This window comes from Vulpes lagopus, chromosome 4 (genome assembly GCF_018345385.1).
Source record: "Vulpes lagopus strain Blue_001 chromosome 4, ASM1834538v1, whole genome shotgun sequence".
Classification (NCBI taxonomy): domain Eukaryota; kingdom Metazoa; phylum Chordata; class Mammalia; order Carnivora; family Canidae; genus Vulpes; species Vulpes lagopus.
The window spans coordinates 44,334,038-44,350,827 of NC_054827.1; the positions used below are offsets into that span (position 1 = coordinate 44,334,038).

A 16,790-nucleotide genomic window follows, 5' to 3' on the forward strand; every position below is an offset into this window, starting at 1 on the left:
GTCACAACCTGGTAGAAATGAGAACCCAGGTATCCCGATTCCCTTGCAGGGAGCTACCAGATGAGCAGATGAACACAGGTGCTTTCATTCTCCCAGAGGAGTGTTTTCCACCAAAATCCCACCTTTGCTGAGAAATGCCAATAATATCAAATCAATCACAGAGTCGTTGAGAGCAGATATATGTAAGGTTAAAACAGATGGGGAGGAAAAAAAAAAAAAAACAGATGGGGAGGAGACTCCTGGGTGGCTCAGTGGTTGAGTGTCTGCCTTGGGCTCAGGTTGCAATCCTGGGGTCCTGGGATGGAGTCCTGCATTGGGCTCCCCGCGGTGAGCCTGCTCCTCCCTCTGCCTGTGTCTCTGCCTCTCTATGTCTCTTATGCATAAATATTAAAGAAAAAAAAAGAAAAGAAAAAAAGAAAAGGAAAGAAAAGAAAAGAAAAACAGATTGGGGAAGACACACATCAGGCTGCCAAGCAGCAGGTACCCCCGGGGGTGGGGGGCACATGTTCCTTCTACTTCCTTCCCATCTGAATTTGTTAAAACAAGCGAGCATTACTTTCGCCACTTCCGCGTATATTTAAATGTTTTAAATGTTTAAGCGTTTCTAAGTGTTTCTTGAGCAAGCACCTATGCGCTATATGCAGTAATATCTACGCTGCTCAGGGAGGGGACAGACATGTCCCAGAGAGACCATTTAGTAGGGGATTCAAGACATTCAGAGGAAGATCACGGCAGGATGGAGGAACCCTAAGTTCTCAAGTTATATTCTAAGTGTCCTCAAATTAAACTGAAGGTCAGAAAACTTCCCTGAGAGGCGCCGTAGGAGGGCTGATGGGGCATCCAGTCTGACCCACCAAAGCGCACTCATCCATCCATCCATGGGGGAAGCACCAGCCCTGCAGCTGGAAAACAGTTTCTGCTCCTCGTAGTGTGGCCTCCGGGATGTTGCTCAATCTAAATCCCAGGCTTTGCAAAATGGAGAGGATACTTGCATACCTGGGAAGACACCTGCCACGTGTTGCAAAGGCCTTATAGCAACCTCCAGCAGGCAGGCAGGCAGGGAATGCTACCCCGCAGAACGCAGTACCAGCCAACGCCTACATCTTCCAAGCAGGTGCTCCCGGTCACGGCCCTCTCCCACTTCTATCACCCTAGGGCTCAGCTCTCTACTCCAAAATTACCTTCCCTTTACCCCTTGGCCTGGAAGTCAGCTAGAGGTCAGAAGGAAGGCAATCTGGTTAAACTCATTTCAAGTTACCTACATAGTAAAAAGAGAATGAGGTAAGCCAAAAGTTCCTGGCCGGGGGTGCGGGTATTGCCGATAAGGACACTGGAGTTGTCAGAGCCCCGACTTGTCCACCCACTCTGCCCCCAGGCCTCAGCTCCCCTAAGCCTGCTTTTCAGGAAGGGCATCTTCACTCCCTCCACTCCTGTGGTTCTGAGGCCACAGACTCCCTGACAGCTCATAGGGGAGGTTCACGGTGCACATGCACAGTGTGGACGCTGAGAACTCAGGGATGAGCTTCCCTTCCCACCTGGTCTCCCCAAGGCCACTCACCCTGCCGCCTCAAGAGCACATGCTCAGCCACACCTGCCCTAATGCTCCTATGTCGCCCCTGACATGACGGGCCATCTCCTGCAGGATTCCAAGCCATTTCAAGTGGTCTCCTTGACCATGGCGAGGTATAAATAAATTAATACAGAAAATAGCATGAAAAACTCCCTCTGGCCCGTCCCATCTGGACTCAGTGCCCCAGCTACGTGGACAAGCCTGCTGCTCCTGGAACACCACATCACACTTTCTCTCACCCTTGCTGCCTCTGCAAACCTGTTTGTCTGCATAGAAAGTCTCCCAGAGCCTCAGGCCTGGCACAGACATTCAATGAAAGAAGTCAACGGTAGAGGAAGATAAGTAGTCCCAGTAGCCACGGAGTACTTAGGAGCAAGGACTGTCTTATTTGCAGGGGGTCTTTTACTTGGCAGAGAGCAGCAGCTCAGTGGCAGAGGACTAAAGGCGGGAGGGACATCCCATCTCTCCACTGCCTGTGGTCCTGCAGCCTGAGGTGAGCTTTCCTCCCTCTCCGTGACCTTGAAGGAAGAGGTCTGGACCGGTCTTCCCTGGAATCTAACCTTTGCCCTGGTTTTCTCCCACCACTCCCAATCCCTGTTCTGGCCCCTCCTACAGGCCAATCTGTTCTACTTTGGGGTCCAGGGTAAGGGCGGGGCCCCTCCTCCGCCTCCTCCCTGCCTTCCACTGTGCTCTGTGCAACTGGGCCACACAGTAGGAGCTAAATAAATGTATCTGGAACAAATGTGACTGTCCTCGGCCACTAGCACCCACACGGACATCTCTTTTTCAGAATTCCTGGAGCTCTTCTGCGCAAAGTCCTACTTAAGCCTCTAGGCCCCCACCGGGCACTCATTCCCGAAACGAGCTAATTACCAGAACCCTGGGAGAAGTGACAAACCCAGGTCCCTGGGCCCCCATCTCAAAGCTACTGAATCAGATCCCTGGCAGGAAGCGGTGGAAACATGTACTGCGGCAAGGCCCCCAGGTGAGTGGTTTCAGTAGCTTGGGGACCGGCCAGCCCAAGGAACAGACAGGGCAAAGGAGCCCAGTAGAGAGCTTCCCCGGCTCCCAAATGGCTACAACTGCTCTCCACCTGTCTCACAGCCTCACGGGGCTGCTGCCAGGATCCCAGCCCCAGACACAGAGGAAGCAGGACGCATGATGCAGAGGTGGGCACCCCCCTGCCCGCTCCCTCCGAGCCCTGCCCAGGATGCTCTGTCTGCAACAGCTCGGGGCACCTTCCCTCTCTAACCTAGGCTTGAGCCCACCAGGAAAACTTGCAGCACCTCCTACCTGCAGTCCCCGAGCACTAGAGCCTCAGGCCATAGTGGCTGGCCAGCAGAGCCAGAGCAACCCCTCCAAGAGTGAGGTGAAGGACAGAACAAATCAGCCCACCGCTAGGTTGCTCAAAAGCAATTATTTTGTTTATTAAAAAAAAAAAAAATGTTGGAGGAAAAACAAAGGGGGCACCAACAAGTCACCAGCCGACAAAGCCCAGTTCCTGCCCAAGTAGCAGCCACATGGGCCACCAGTGGCCACCGTGTGCTTCCTGGTCTTCCCTGGGGACCTGCAGGATCCACCCTGCTTGGCCTCCTCTGGGGCATGCCTCCCTGAATTCACAATTACTCAGAGACCAGCCCACCTGGCCAGGCCAATTGCTGGGATCCTGAGCCTCACCTCTCCCAGCAGCTCATCCTGGCTCCTGGTTCACTTGGCCCAGGTATCACACGCCCAGGCTGTCCCCTGTCTGGCCTGAGTCCAGTGCAGCCCTCTTTCTAGGACACAGCCAGGCAACCCAAGCCAGTCTCAAGAGCTCCTTTTCCTGCAGACTCCTGCCGTGAGGCCCCTCTTGATCCCTCCTCTCTCTGAGCCTCAGTGTCCCCGCCAGGAAGGTGAGGCTGGCTCAGAGGCTCTGCACGTGGTTAAGTCTTCTCTCCCCACCCTCGCTGCCAGCTCCCAGTTACACTTCCTTCGTTCCTTAAAAACTGCAGGATGGATACCTTTTCTCCTTCCTCAGCCTTTGGTGGAACTTTTCCGAAACAGTCTGTCTCCCCTCGGCCCCTAATCCTGCAACAGGAAAGCTCTCTGTTCCTCTGCTTCCTCCTGCCCTGGCCACAGGGTTAGAGGTGACCGGATGAAGCAGAGAGAAGACAGGAGGGCAAGGTGCCACTGGGCTCCCTCAGTCCCAAACAGATTCTGACTGCATCTCCGAGGTCACCTTCAGAGCTGGGACGAATAAATCCTTCATCGAAGTATTACCGGAGTGAGGCGGAAGCTTATTATACACCAGGAAAATATCATCCCTTCCCGCTAAGAGGCTCGGCCGGAGTAAACAGAGCGGCCTCCCAGGCTACGGATGGATGCGTTATGTAACACAGGGACCCAGGTCTGCTGGGCCCCAGCAGGGGGGCTCGCTCAGGCTCCCAGGGAGCAGGGAAACGCCTCGGGAAGCTGCTCCCCTGCCTCCCCCCAAAAAGAAGGTGGGGATGCTGCTTTACAAGGCAGCAATATGGTCTGGCAGATGGAGGGGCTCTACTGCAGGAAGGGTATAGGGCAGAAATCGGAGGAGTTTTCAGGGTTGGGCTTTTTTTTAATTTCTGCCTGCCTAGAGCAGAAAAGCTGGGTGACAAAAGTGGGGGAGCAGGGGTGAGGTGGGTACTAAAGACGGATTCCGGGAGAGAGGCTGGGAAAAAATGGGGGGAGCAGGAAGAAAGAGGTGGGAGGCCCTGCCAAGAAAGAGCAGGGAAGCAGGGATCAGGAGAGCTGAGAACGGATGCGTGAGGAGCGGCTGGGCCTGGTGACAGTGAGACATCAGGTCCCAGGATTCAGGACGGTGGTGATACGGAGCTTCCAGGCTAAGCAGACAGAACATGGGGTACTTCCAAACCGCAATGGGGAAGTTGGTCACGGGTGGGGGTGGGGGGCTCAAGGAGGGGAAATTCTGCCTGTCATGTTGAATTCAAGGCAGGGATGAGACTCAGTGGATTCTGGGAATCATGGCCTTTGTATCACAGAAGATACCCTGCCAGGGGCCTCCAGGGGGTGTTGGGGGATGGGGGGCAGGGCGGTCACAGGTCACTGTTAAGGAAGTTGGAGCTGGATGGGAATCCAGCTGATTCCTGCCCCTCCCTGCTCTGGGAAGTGCTCTGCTGCTGATGTCTTCCTTCCCTCACTCCCTCTGTGCCTATCCCACCAAGGCTGTCACCAAAAGGAGCTGGGGGTATTTTAGAGCTGATGGGGAACTTCTACTTCCTCGCAAGGGCAAGGAATGGTCACCCGTCGTGCCCTACCTGCTTCAGATCTAGGAGGAAAATCTGGTCATCTCCTCTCTTTGGGGCCCTGGGCTCACACAAATGCCAACTCCTGGTCCCCAGCCACGACGGTGATTCAGGCCATTTACTCAGATCCACGTTAATGAGTTTTCCTGTTGCCTAATTAGTTCACAGTGAACTCAGCCTTGGGAGAAAAGAGCTAAGAGGATTGGGGAAAGGACAGAGGGAGTCAGGTTGGAATGTTACAAGAACAGGGCAGGACTTCAGCTCCAAATGGTGTTCTCTACTCCCATCCCAAAATACTGAATGCTCCTTCCCCAGCTGCAGGGACCTCCAAAAGCAGAAAGGGAGTGTTCAGGTGAAGAAGCCCCCAGAGCCTCACACAAGAAGATGGGAATGTGACCCTAATTGTGAGGCCCAAGAAGTGGCCAGGCCTGCCCACAACTCCATGTCATCACCAAAAAAAAAAAAAAAAAACCCTTGTAATCCCCCGCCCCAGCGTTTCCACTAAAGCTGAACCCACCACCTGCTGGTGGGCATCCCCCCTCAAATGGACAGAGAGGAAGCAGATGACCCAGGGCGAGGCCCATCTGTCCCTTGGGCGCTCAAAGGTCACCGGCCCACCAGGGTGTCTGGGGTGCGGAGGGCCCCCACCACATCAGGGGTCGTCGGATATGTGCCAGCAGCGTGCACCCACTTCCTCTGCCCCCTTTGGCAGCCAAAGTCCCGACCCAAGAGCCCATGGAAAGGAGCGCTGGGCAGGACAGGGGCCCGGAGTTCTGGCGCTTGACGCCCGGCGCCGTGTCCACGGAGGCCGGTCTGCGCCCCGCAGTCCCGTGCCCGCCTCCCGAGTGGCTCCCGGGTGCGCGTGGGACCCGGAGAAGGCGCGGATGTATCGGCCGGCGCTTCCCACGCGGTCGCGCCGCCGGAGCCCCGCGCCAGGCCCGGCCTGTGCCCGCCTGGCAGCCGCAACGTAGGGGGTGTGCGTCGGGAAAGGGCGCCGCGGCGAGCGCCACCCTCCGGGGCCCGCGGACGCTCCACTAACCGGAGGCCCGATCCCCCGCCCCGCCGCGGGGCAGGGCCGGGGCAGCGGCCCCACCTCCCCGCCCGCCGAGGCCCTCCGCTGCGCCCACCTTCCCTCGCCATGCCTGGCCAGCTCCGGCCCCAGACCCCCGCACCTCTGAGGCTCTGGGCGCACCTGTCCCGGGAGCGACACCGCCCTCGCGTCGTGGAGCACTAAGAGCAGAAAACGCGTCCCCTGGCACGGGACCGGCCCCGAAGCGCGGACGACCGCTCTGCAACGCCGGCGACGAGCACACCGCGTGGCCGGCACCGCAGGCGCGCGAGGACCCCAGACGCGGACAGCGTGGCCGAGCCGAGCCACCGCGCCCCATCTCCCGCAGACCCCGGCTCCGCTCACCCTCGATGGAGATGACGTGCTCCCGGATCTGGTTCTGCAGCGCCAAGTCCTCGATGCGCTCGATCAGGTCGTAGATGGCGTAGATATTGGGATGCACAGATTCGAAGCGTTGGATCTCGGCCCGGATGGCTGCCGAATTGGAGAGCGCGAACTGCTGGGGGGGCCCGCCGGCCAGCTGCTGCGAGGGGCCGCCGCCGCCCCCGGCCCCCGGCCCCGCGCCGCCGAACTGCCCGCCGCCCCCCGCGCCGCCGCCGCCACCGCCGCCGCCCCCCGGCGCCGCCAGGCTCGGCTGCTGCTGCGGGCTCTGCCCCCCGCCCGCCTGGAAGTTCATGGCTCTGGAGCCGCGGGGCCCGAGGCGGGCCCGGCCGGGGCCCGGGGCGGCGCTGCGGCGGCGGCGGTGGCGGGCGGGCGCGCGGGGCTGGCGGGGCCGGGACTACGGAGCCGGCGGCGCGGGGCTAGCGCATGAGTTCGGGGGCCGGGGGCCGAGGCCAGGAGGCACCGCCGAGCACGCTGGGGCCGCCGCTGCAGGGCGCTTCTCCGCGCCGCGATCCCGCTGCCTCGGAGCAGCCTCCAGCGGCAACAACAACGGGACCGGGAGCGCGCGGCCCGGGCCCTCCCCCCGCGTCATGCGCACGCACCGCCGCCCCCGCCAGCTCCGGCACACGCAGCCCGAGCCCCCCTCCCCGCCGCCCCCGCCCCTCCTGCGCGCCGGCCCCAGCGCCCCCGCCCCTCGCTCGCTCGCTGGCTCTGCAGCCTCCACCCCCGAGCCGCGCGCTCCAGCCCCGGCGCCCGGGCCCCTCCCACCTAGCCTTGGCCCTTCCGCCTGCTCTCCAGCCCCCACCCACACCCGCCGCGAGGGCCACCGGCTCCAAGTGGACAGCTGCTCTGGCCTGCTCCCGGCCCCGGCTGGCTCTTTCGCCGCCCTGCTCTGGTCTGGGTGGGGTGTCCGATCTTTGGGCAGTGCCCCAGCCGTGCCCGGCGCCTGAGGGTGCTGATGAACGCGGCCGATTGGCCGAGAAGGGCCGCCAGCCCAGGCACAGCTGCGCCTCACTTACGCGGTCCTGCCTTTCATACTGCACGGGATCCCCGGTTCCCGCCCGAGATCATCCGTGGAGACCACCCTGTGCCCCAGGTGCTCTCTCTGGTCCTCCCTGGACTCTCGGCTGTGGGCTGCAGCACAGAGCCTGGAAATCTGGGTTCCCGGCTTCTATTTCCAGTTCTCCCAGGGAGCTTCATCAGCAAGGCCTTTGCAAATGGCACTGTAAGCAACAGCCCCCACTCATCTTCAGGCTTCTCCTAAAAGACTCCCCTGTGGGACTGGGGTGGTTCACTACCACCGCCCTGGACCCACTGGTACATGGGCAAAGAAGAGAGAGGAATCCAATATTATGCCTTCTTCCCCCACTCATCGCATTCAAGAGATTCACCAGAAACCTCATGGCTCTCTTCATTGTCCTCAATCCCTTGCCCATCTTGTGTTCCTTGTCCACCCTTTCAGGGGCCAGGGAGCTACCTTTGATGTTTGCCTTTTTCTGCATCCCCATTGCCAAAGCTGCCTGCAATCTTGCTAGCCAGCCCTCATCCTCAGCCTTTCCAAAAATGCCTAATAGAGGGCATGTGCAGAGCACTGGCCCCAAACAGTCAGCCTTCCAGGGCTGTGCCCAGATGTCCTATGGCACAGTGGACATGTCAGTCTTTTTACACACACTTCCACTTCCCAGGCCGAGCTGATTCTTTTCCCCGCAAAGAGTTACCCCCATTTGGCTACTCACAAAACCCTGCCCAGTACCAACGCAGTCACCCAAGTGTCTTGTACCTTCCAAAGAAGGGTCTCCATAGCTCCTGACAGATTCAGGTTCTATGTACACGTTTGACCTTACTGATGTCTTGTACCCTCTCTGTGTTTCATCTTTAAAATACAGTGGTTGAACGCCTGCCTTCGGCCCAGGTTGTGATCCTGGAAACCCGGGATCGAGCCCCGCGTCGGGCTCCCTGCATGGAGCCTGCTTCTCCCTCTGCCTGTGTCTCTGCCTTTCTCTGTGTCTCTCTGTCACTCATGAATAAATAAAGTCTGAACATTTTTAAAAAATAAATAAAATACAGTGGTTGAGCAGAACACCTAGCTCTGATACTGTATAATTCTAAAAGCAATAGCTAACATCTCTTTTACATGCGTAACTAGAACTTGACAGCAAGAATCTGCACCCGGTAGCTCCCAGGAGAGATGCTGAAGGTAAAGAGCTTCTCAGATGCCTTGCCGCAGCAGCCAGCACAGATCTGTGTTAGGACCAGTGAGCTTGTCTACATGTCTCTCTCCTATCATTCTATGAGCCATGTGAGGGCAGGGATAAGTTTACCTGTATGATTCACCATTATATTCCCATAATCTTGCACAGTGCCTGGCATATAGTATACCTTTAATAGATGTTTCTAGAATAAACAAATGAATGGAAGGGAAGGAACTAGAGAAAAGTTAGGTCTGTATGTCATACATCTAAATTGACTTTCCCAAAGGCAACGCTTAGAGTACCTGCTCCCACAGGTAAGCATGAACTATGGAAACACTAGGGTATATCACTTTTCACCAAGACTGGCCTATAAAACCCAAGACCTGAGATCTCTGTGGCCCAGAGGAAGGAAGGAAAAGCCACCAAAATTAGCTAGCCCAAGCCAGCGTGGGGCTCAAAATCCTCTACACAGTAACACCCTGGACCCAGTTTCCAAGCCCAGATCTAGGTGGAGAGTGTACTAATACTAGGTGAACAAATACCTACTGTGTAACAGGTCCCTTACATAGCTTTCACCCTTGTTCAAAAAGCACCCAATTTCTTCCTTACAATTTCCTTATGAATTATGTTTTAGGAACAAAGAAATTAAGATTCAAAAAGGTTCAATAGCGTTCCCAAGTTTATACAGCTGATAAACACAAGACAAGAGATCAGCATTCAGGCCCGGTTCCAGTATCTATGCTTCTCACAGGGTCAAGGTGGAGGAAGGAACCAGGGAAACAGGACAGCTGCCCAAGCCACTGTGGCCAGCCCTGGGGATGGGTGTCCTCAGCCAACCTAATGGGACCGCCCATGGGTACTGGGCTCTGGGCCAGAGAATCCATTTAGGGGGCCCACGGTGCCTTCTGGCGTCCACTCTGACATAAGAACAGAACCGGGTAGGGGTCACTTGAGCTCCCTGGAGCCTGCATCTGGAAACACGGGTGCTCTGACGTGTTCTCGCTGACGTTGGTTTTTGGAGTGACAGATGCCCTGGATGCCAGCGGGGGAGGTGGCGGGTCCTGCTGATGCGCCCAACCTCAGAGGGCTGGCACAACCCTTAAGCCCGCCCCCGCGGGCCCCTCAGCGACTTGCAGACACCCGGACTAGCCCGCCGATCCCGGCACGTGGGTCCGCAAGGCGGAGGGCGGGAAATGCGCACCGCGCAGGACTACAAGTCCCACAATGCTCCGGGCGACGGCGGCAGGGAAGGAGGGGGTGCCTTCAGGTGTCTGCGACCTCGGCGCCTCCCGCCCGGAAGTGCCCGAGGGTCCGCTATGGAGCTGGCGGAGCCGGGCGGTGAGTCCCCGCGCGGTGACCGCGCCCACCCCGCCGCCCCGGGCCCCAGCTGGCCCCCGCTCGCCCCGCCCCGGGTGTCCTCCCTTGGCTCCGGGGGGCGGGAAGATGGGAGGGGTGATGGAGGAATTGGGGGTTGGGAGGGCGAAGTCTCGGATACCCGGGCGGGATCTCGGGTCAGCCTGCGGACTGGGTTTGGAGAGGCTTCCAGGGAGGCGCCGAGTCGGGCCGCCGCGGGGTGGAACTTGAGTGGACCCGCGGGGCCGAGCTGGGTGTGGGGGATGACAGCCCTCGGAAGCTCCGTATTGCCAGGGGGCGGAGACTGACGTTCGGTGTGGGGAAGCCTTCGGAAGCAGTCCCCTGCCGCGGGTGGGGTTTGGTTAAATGATAACGGGGCCGGGGGTGGGGGGCGTAGAAGCCCATTTTCTTTCCCCTTCCAGAAACTTTCATGATGGAGGAGTAGATAGGCTTTGGGGTGAAATAGACGAAGGGGAAGGTAAACTTTGGGATAGTAGATGGAAGAATAGGTAGGTAAGCTTTGGGGTGAAGTTTGCTGAGGGTTGAATTTAGGGGAGAGGTTGCTTAGGAGATCAGGGCCCTTACTTCGGCATAGTGTTTGAATGAATTGGGGAGATGGTTATAGACCTAGAACTCAGGTTACAAAACGTTAGGACTCGGGATTTGGTGATGGGAAGGGGCCCTTGAGGCAAGTTTGGGACCACCAGGTTTCAGAGCAGTGAGTGCCCTAGGGTGGAGCTTGGGTAAGGGGGAGGAGGAATAAGGACCTTTGGGAGAGTTTGATGGGGTGGGCTCAGGCGCCTGTTGGAATTGAAGGGGCTGCTGGTGGACGAGCCAGCCCCTCATGGGTTCTTTGTACCTCTCCAGCTCAGTAAGGTGGCAGGCAAGGCAGGTGCCATGGCCTTGATTGAAGGGGTGGGTGATGAGGTGACCATCCTTTTTGCGGTGCTTGCCTGCCTTCTGGTGCTGGCTCTCGCCTGGGTCTCCACACACACCGCGGAGGGCACCGACCCATTGCCCCAGCCATCAGGGACTCCAACACCAGCACAGCCCAGTGAAGCCATGGCGGTCACCGGCAGCATCCGAGGGGAGGCCCCAGGGGCTGAGACCCCCAGCTTGAGACACAGAGGTCAGGCTGCACAGCCAGAGCCTGGCATGGGGCTCTCAGCAACACCACCGTCGCCGGACTCCCCCCAGGAGCCCCTCGTGCTCCGGCTGAAATTCCTCAACGATTCAGAGCAGGTGGCCAGGGCCTGGCCCCACGATACCATTGGCTCCCTGAAAAGGTAAGCTGGGATGAGGACAGGAAAGACATTCTTAAGAGCGGGGTGGGAGTGACCACAGACCGGAAGGGCCACCAGAGAGATCTGAGACTCCCCACTCCTTCTATAGATGAGGGGGAACTGAGGCCCTCACATCACACACTGTATCATTCCCCTATGGCAGGGGGGACTCCCCCTCCTTAGAGGCCACCAGCTGGGTAGTGGGTGGAGACAAGGGTGAGGGGTGGGGGTGTGGTTCTGGGCAAGGGACCAGGATTGCCTGAGGCCTGCTCTCTTACCCAGGTCCCTCTCTCCTCAGGACCCAGTTTCCTGGCCGGGAACAGCAGGTGCGGCTCATCTACCAAGGGCAGCTGCTAGGAGACGACACCCAGACCCTGGGCAGCCTTCACCTCCCGCCCAACTGCGTTCTCCACTGCCACGTGTCCACGCGCGTCGGTCCCCCACACCCCCCTTGCCCACCGGGGTCAGAGCCAGGCCCCTCCGGGCTGGAAATAGGCAGCCTGCTGCTGCCCCTCCTGCTTCTGCTGCTGCTGCTGCTCTGGTACTGCCAGATCCAGTACCGGCCCTTCTTTCCCCTGACCGCCACTCTGGGTCTGGCCGGCTTCACCCTGCTCCTCAGTCTCCTGGCCTTTGCCATGTACCGCCCGTAGTGCCTCCACGGGCTCTCGGCAGCGTTGCTGGCCCCTCTGGACCTTGCTCCCCTCGACACAGTGGGCGTTGCTGTCTGCCCAGGCCCACCTCTCCGGCCTGCCTCTTCCCACTACCCTGGAGCCCAGCCCTGCGCAGCAGAGCGCTCCGGGAGTCCGCCGACGCCCCTCCCTGTGACCTCCATGGCTCTGGGCCACGTCCTGGGGCTGCTGGCTCTCGGCCCCCATTGACAGTCAGCTCCTCGGGGTCAGGCAGCTGCTGTCACTGCCTTGGCCCCGGGCAGAGCCGGGCTACACCCCTGGGCCCTTCTTAGTGTCCTGCCCGAGGACCCAGCCACCTCTAGTCCCTGATAGCTCCTTGGGCTGGTTGGAGGACCCAAGGACTGCGGGGCGCTGGGGAAGGGGAGCTGGGAGGGGCAGAGGGATTCTGTGGAACACGTGCAGATTAAATAACTGTGAAGTTTTCACTCCTGCTGTGTGTCTGGGTGTGTGGGCCTCTGGGGTGCTGGGCGGGGAGCCCTCGCCCTCTGGGAGGACCGGCGCGCTGGGCGGGGACTGAGCCCTCCCGGGTGCACAGCCTTACAACGGCGAGCCGCCGACTTCCGCTCGCTCTTCGCACTAGCCTCGGCGCCCGGCCCCTTGGCTCCGCCCCCCGCCCGCGGTACCGCCCCGGCTCGGCGCGCGCAGCTTCCGGACGCGGGGGGCGGGGCGCGCGGCGCCCGGACGCGCGGGGCCTGACGGGAGCCACGTCTGTGCTGGTCGGGGGCTGAGCCGCGATTGGCGTCCGGGCCGCGGTCCGGGGGTTGCTGGGAAGATGGCGGACTCGGTGGCCTGCCGATGAGGAGGCCGCGGGGGGAGCCCGGCCCCCGGGCCCCGAGACCGACTGAGGGAGCGACCTGCGCGGGGCCTGGGGAGCCATGTAGGGGTGGCGCCTGCGGGGCGGGCTGCGGGAGGGCGGCGGGAGTTGGTGTTGGCGACCGTGAGCACGGTCTCCGGGCGTCGCCGGGCCCGGGTGGGTGTGGGGGCCCCTGACACCGCCGACTCCGCGCCATTGCAAAGCCGCGCGCTCGGGCTCCACGGGCCCCCTGCGAGCTGGGCGCTGCGTTCTCGTTTCACGGGCGAGGAGGCTTGGGCAGAGAGACGAAGCCACTTGTCCAAGGTCATGCAGCTGGTAAGTGGGAGCGCCCAGCATGGAACCCAGGACCGCCCCGCTGCCGAGCCCGCGTTCCACCCTCCTTGCCGCTGCCGCCTCCTGCGGGAGGGGGAGGTGGTCGAGAGGGCGTGTCGACAGGGCAAGCTGGGCTCCAGGCTGGGCACGACCACTAACCCGACTCGTGACCTCGGGCTTACCCCCCCTTTCCTCTCTGGGCCTTGGTTTCTCCACCTGTGAAATGGAGGTAGTGCCAGCCCTGCCTACCTCAGAGGCGCGTGCGGAGCATCAGAGATCCATAGTGCATGTGGAATTGCTCTGTAAATATCACTGTGTGGAGGACATGGAAGGTGCTGCTTCAGAGGATGGAAGGAGGCAGAGAGGGGCGGGGTGGGGAAGACTAGAGCAATCACAGAGGAAGGGCGAACATGAGTGGGTGTTCTGACCCCAGGGCCCTCTGAATGGGGAGTGAGGTCAGGAGTTGATGGCTGGTTCTCTCCCCTTTGGAGAAAACCTCACCCCCTTTTCTGGGCTGCCCCTCAGGGTCTCCATCACCCAACTCCATGCTTCGACTCCTGCTCTCTGCCCAGGCCTCCGCTGCTCGGCTGTCTGGCCTGCTGCTGCTCCCGCCAGTACAGCCCTGCTGTCTGGGGCCCAGCAAGTGGGGGGACCAGCCTCCTGCAGGTGGCCTCCATGCAGGCCCCGTGCAGGGGCTACAGCGGCTTCTGGAACAGGCGAGGAGCCCTGGGGAGCTGCTGCGTTGGCTGGGCCAGAACCCCACCAAGGTGCGCGCCCATCACTACCCTGTGGCACTTCGTCGTCTGGGTCAGCTCTTGGGGTCTCAGCCACGGCCCCCTCCTGTGGAGCAGGCCACACTACAGGACTTGAGTCAGCTCATCATCCGAAACTGCCCCTCCTTTGACATTCACACCATCCACGTGTGTCTGCACCTTGCAGTCTTACTTGGTGAGGAGGGTGTCGGGGGGGGGGGGGTGTTCACGGAAGAATAGAGAAAGAGCGTAGAAGACCCAAGATCACTGACAGAATTCATCTCTTGGGCTTTGGCAGGAGTGGTGCATACCTTGGCACACTTGCTGCCGCTCCCCTTGTATCCACAGCTGACACCAGGAGTGGAGCAGCATTCCCTGCAGCTTAGCTAGGGGTGCCAAGCCCGGATTCCTTCCTACACAGTGCTCTAGAAAGCCACTACAGTTTGTCACCATTGGCGTGAGATGAGAGCTCATTTGCCATCTTTATTTGAGTTCTTGCCCGCAGACTGTCCTGATAACCTCACAGTCACATGGTATTTCACACTTCTCCAGTGCTTCCACTTACACTATAGCAGCCCATCCAGTCCAGAACACAGAGACGTGAAAGGTTGGGAATTCATCAGCTGAACCCCATGACTGGAACAGAGCAGCTCCCCGTTACCAGGCCTGCCTCCTCTGACCCTCTCCCTCTCAGGCTTCCCATCAGATGGGCCCCTGATGTGTGCCCTGGAGCAGGAGAGAAGGTTCCGCCTCCCTCCGAAGCCACCTCCCACCCTGCAACCTGTCCTGCACGGTGGGCAAAGATTGGAAGCTGCTCTGAGCTGCCCTCATTTCCTGAGGCGTCCACGGCAGCACCTCATCCGCAGCCTGGCAGGTGCTGGAGGGGACTGAAGGCAGGTGGCGGGGAGGGGCTGAAGAGGAGGCCGGTGGTGGTGTCTGGACTGAGGGTCCAGCATAATAGGCTGTTCTTCACAGAGGCCAGGCCAGAGGAACTGACTCCTCACGTCATGGTGCTCCTGGCCCAGCACCTGGCCCGGCACCGGTTGCGGGAGCCCCAGCTTCTGGAAGCCATTGCCCATTTCCTGGTGGTCCAGGAAGCCCAGCTCAGCAGCAAGGTGGGATTACCTCCCACCCTGCCATGCTTGTCTCCTAGCCCTCCACGGTGTCAAGCCCAGCTCCCTGTCAGCTTGATTGGCTGCCTCCTGCAGCAAGCAGCCAGGCCCTCTGCTCTGTCCCCCTGGGGTTTTATCTTTGCTCACCCCCTCCTGGCTCATCCACCTACCCAGTGTGTATGCCTGGCTCTCTGCAGTTCTACTCACTTAGCACTGTCTTAGCTTCATTAAGCCCACTCCTCTTAAGTCTTCAGGGCCAGACCCCACAGCGATGTCTCCTCCATTGGTTTGGTTAATCACATGGGGCTCAAGACACGGGTTGTGCTGTCGAACTTCTGGTGTGTGCATCGGGGGAGAGGGATCGCTCTGCCTTTACGGAGACATTACAAGCCTGCAGGCCAAGCCTCCCTGAGGTTCAGCTTGTGAAGGGTATCAGAACTGTTTCGTGCCGGGTGAAGGGCTGCTCTTCCCCCACAGGTGGTACAGAAGTTGGTCCTGCCCTTTGGGCGGCTGAACTACTTGCCTCTGGAACAGCAGTTTATGCCCTGTCTTGAGAGGATCCTGGCTCGGGAAGCAGGGGTGGCCCCCCTGGCCACTGTCAACATCTTGATGTCGCTGTGCCAGCTGCGGTGCCTACCCTTCCGAGCTCTGCACTTTGTCTTTTCCCCAGGCTTCATCAACCACATCAGTGGTGCGCGCACAGGAGAGCCAGTGGGGATCCCCAAGGGCCACTGGGCAGGGGGAGGCAGGGGTGGGAGTCTGTAGCCCCTCGAGCCTCAGTCCCGCTTTCCCGCAGGCACCCCTCATGCCTTCATTGTGCGGCGCTACCTCTCCCTGCTAGACACAGCTGTGGAGCTGGAGCTTCCAGGATACCGGGGTCCCCGTCTTCCCCGAAGGCAGCAAGTGCCCATCTTCCCCCAGCCACTCATCACTGACCGTGCCCGCTGCAAGTACAGGTAGATGGGGAGGCTGGGGGGAGGGGATGGGACCCTGAACTGTCCATGCAGAGGCATTCTTGTTAGTTCTAGAGGGAAAAATGGGCCTTGGGAGGCCTTTGCCCAGGGTCCAGGCATGACAGGGGACAGAATTAAGATGAGCCTCCTGAGCCTTTCCTTGTCGGTCTTCCTACCCCATCCCAGTCACAAGGATATAGTAGCGGAGGGGCTGCGCCAGCTGCTGGGGGAAGAAAAGTACCGGCAGGATCTGACGGTGCCTCCGGGCTACTGCACAGGTGAACCCCAGTGGCTGGCGGGCGGGCGGCTGGCAGGGTACAGAGCCTGGGCTGGAAGCCAGCCGCCCTCTCTCTTCCCCCTCCAGACTTCCTGCTCTGCGTCAGCAGCTCCGGTGCTGTGCTTCCTGTGAGGACCCAGGACCCCTTCCTACCGTACCCTCCCCGGTCCTGTTCCCAGGGCCAGGCTGCCTCTCAGTCCACTACCCATGACCCCGCCCAAAGGTAAGGGAAGAAGGTGGGAGAGCCTCCCACCTCTGTGGACAGCACCCTGAGCTGCAGTCTGCTCCCCACAGGGTGGTGCTGATGCTGCGAGAACGCTGGCATTTCTGCCGGGATGGCCAAGTGCTGCTGGGCTCCCGGGCCCTCCGGGAGCGGCACCTGGGCCTGATGGGCTACCAGCTCCTGCCGGTGAGAGCACCCACCCCGCATGTCCTCCTGGCTCCCCTGTGCCAGCCCAGGACCCTGAGGGTAACACGCCGTTCCCTCCCTCGCAGCTACCCTTTGAGGAACTGGAGTCACAGAGAGGCCTGCCACAGCTCAAGAGCTACCTGAGGCAGAAGCTCCAGGCCTTGGGCCTCCGCTGGGGGCCTGAAGGGGGGTGAGGGGATGCACATGGGGCTCAGGGTGACCCCCGAAGGGGGTGGACAATTTGCACTTTGGCTCTCTATATTTTGATTTCTCATTAAAGTCCCTTTCTTTCCCCATTGTGCATCTCGTTTCTGGGACAGGGAGCGGGTTGCCCCCCCCCCCCCCC

The 16,790-nt window shown here is 60.1% G+C and overlaps 3 protein-coding genes across 11 annotated transcripts in view; 2 read left to right on the top strand and 1 right to left on the bottom strand.

Moving 5' to 3' along the window:
* AGAP3 (ArfGAP with GTPase domain, ankyrin repeat and PH domain 3) overlaps positions 1-6,993 on the bottom strand; it is a 56,581-nt gene extending 49,588 nt beyond the window's left edge. The window contains exon 1 of one of the 4 annotated variants that reach the window (XM_041752157.1): positions 6,263-6,993. In XM_041752157.1, coding sequence (XP_041608091.1) covers positions 6,263-6,593 — 331 coding nt within the window. In that variant the 5' untranslated portion in view covers positions 6,594-6,993. The remainder of the gene's footprint in view (positions 1-6,262) is intronic. The other 3 variants (XM_041752158.1, XM_041752160.1, XM_041752159.1) reach the window with 3 other exon arrangements.
* A 2,680-nt stretch (positions 6,994-9,673) lies between these two features.
* Positions 9,674-12,240, top strand: TMUB1 (transmembrane and ubiquitin like domain containing 1). 2 transcript variants are annotated; one of them, XM_041752128.1, is made up of 3 exons: positions 9,674-9,828; positions 10,711-11,129; positions 11,425-12,240. In XM_041752128.1, exons 1-3 carry the CDS (start codon positions 9,715-9,717, stop codon positions 11,774-11,776), a joined length of 885 nt encoding a protein of 294 aa, XP_041608062.1. In that variant the 5' UTR covers positions 9,674-9,714; the 3' UTR covers positions 11,777-12,240. The 2 variants fall into 2 exon arrangements, with proteins under 2 accessions (XP_041608062.1, XP_041608063.1); XM_041752129.1 differs by lacking the exon at positions 9,674-9,828 and adding an exon at positions 9,960-10,194.
* A 252-nt stretch (positions 12,241-12,492) lies between these two features.
* Positions 12,493-16,736, top strand: FASTK (Fas activated serine/threonine kinase). 5 transcript variants are annotated; one of them, XM_041752124.1, is made up of 10 exons: positions 12,493-12,692; positions 13,467-13,889; positions 14,388-14,567; positions 14,669-14,808; positions 15,283-15,496; positions 15,647-15,761; positions 15,945-16,036; positions 16,123-16,258; positions 16,330-16,444; positions 16,531-16,736. In XM_041752124.1, the coding sequence occupies exons 1-10, from the start codon at positions 12,611-12,613 to the stop codon at positions 16,636-16,638; spliced, it is 1,605 nt and encodes a 534-aa protein (XP_041608058.1). In that variant the 5' UTR covers positions 12,493-12,610; the 3' UTR covers positions 16,639-16,736. The 5 variants fall into 5 exon arrangements, with proteins under 5 accessions (XP_041608058.1, XP_041608057.1, XP_041608061.1 ...); XM_041752123.1 differs by having other exon boundaries at positions 12,495-12,692; positions 15,602-15,761; XM_041752126.1 differs by having other exon boundaries at positions 12,536-12,692; positions 13,467-13,708; positions 15,602-15,761.
* Positions 16,737-16,790: the final 54 nt, after the last annotated feature.

What these genes read in the sequence shown, in the direction of transcription:
- TMUB1 (XM_041752128.1), top strand. Translation starts at nt 9,715, where the DNA reads ATGCTCCGGGCGACGGCGGCAGGGAAGGAGGGGGTGCCTTCAGGTGTC. An exon ending in GGAGCTGGCGGAGCCGGGCG is followed by an intron (nt 9,829 to 10,710) that starts GTGAGTCCCCGC and finishes GTACCTCTCCAG; the next exon opens with CTCAGTAAGGTGGCAGGCAA. An exon ending in ACCATTGGCTCCCTGAAAAG is followed by an intron (nt 11,130 to 11,424) that starts GTAAGCTGGGAT and finishes CTCTCTCCTCAG; the next exon opens with GACCCAGTTTCCTGGCCGGG.
- FASTK (XM_041752123.1), top strand. Translation starts at nt 12,611, where the DNA reads ATGAGGAGGCCGCGGGGGGAGCCCGGCCCCCGGGCCCCGAGACCGACT. An exon ending in CCTCATCCGCAGCCTGGCAG is followed by an intron (nt 14,568 to 14,668) that starts GTGCTGGAGGGG and finishes TGTTCTTCACAG; the next exon opens with AGGCCAGGCCAGAGGAACTG. An exon ending in CTTCATCAACCACATCAGTG is followed by an intron (nt 15,497 to 15,601) that starts GTGCGCGCACAG and finishes GCTTTCCCGCAG; the next exon opens with GCACCCCTCATGCCTTCATT.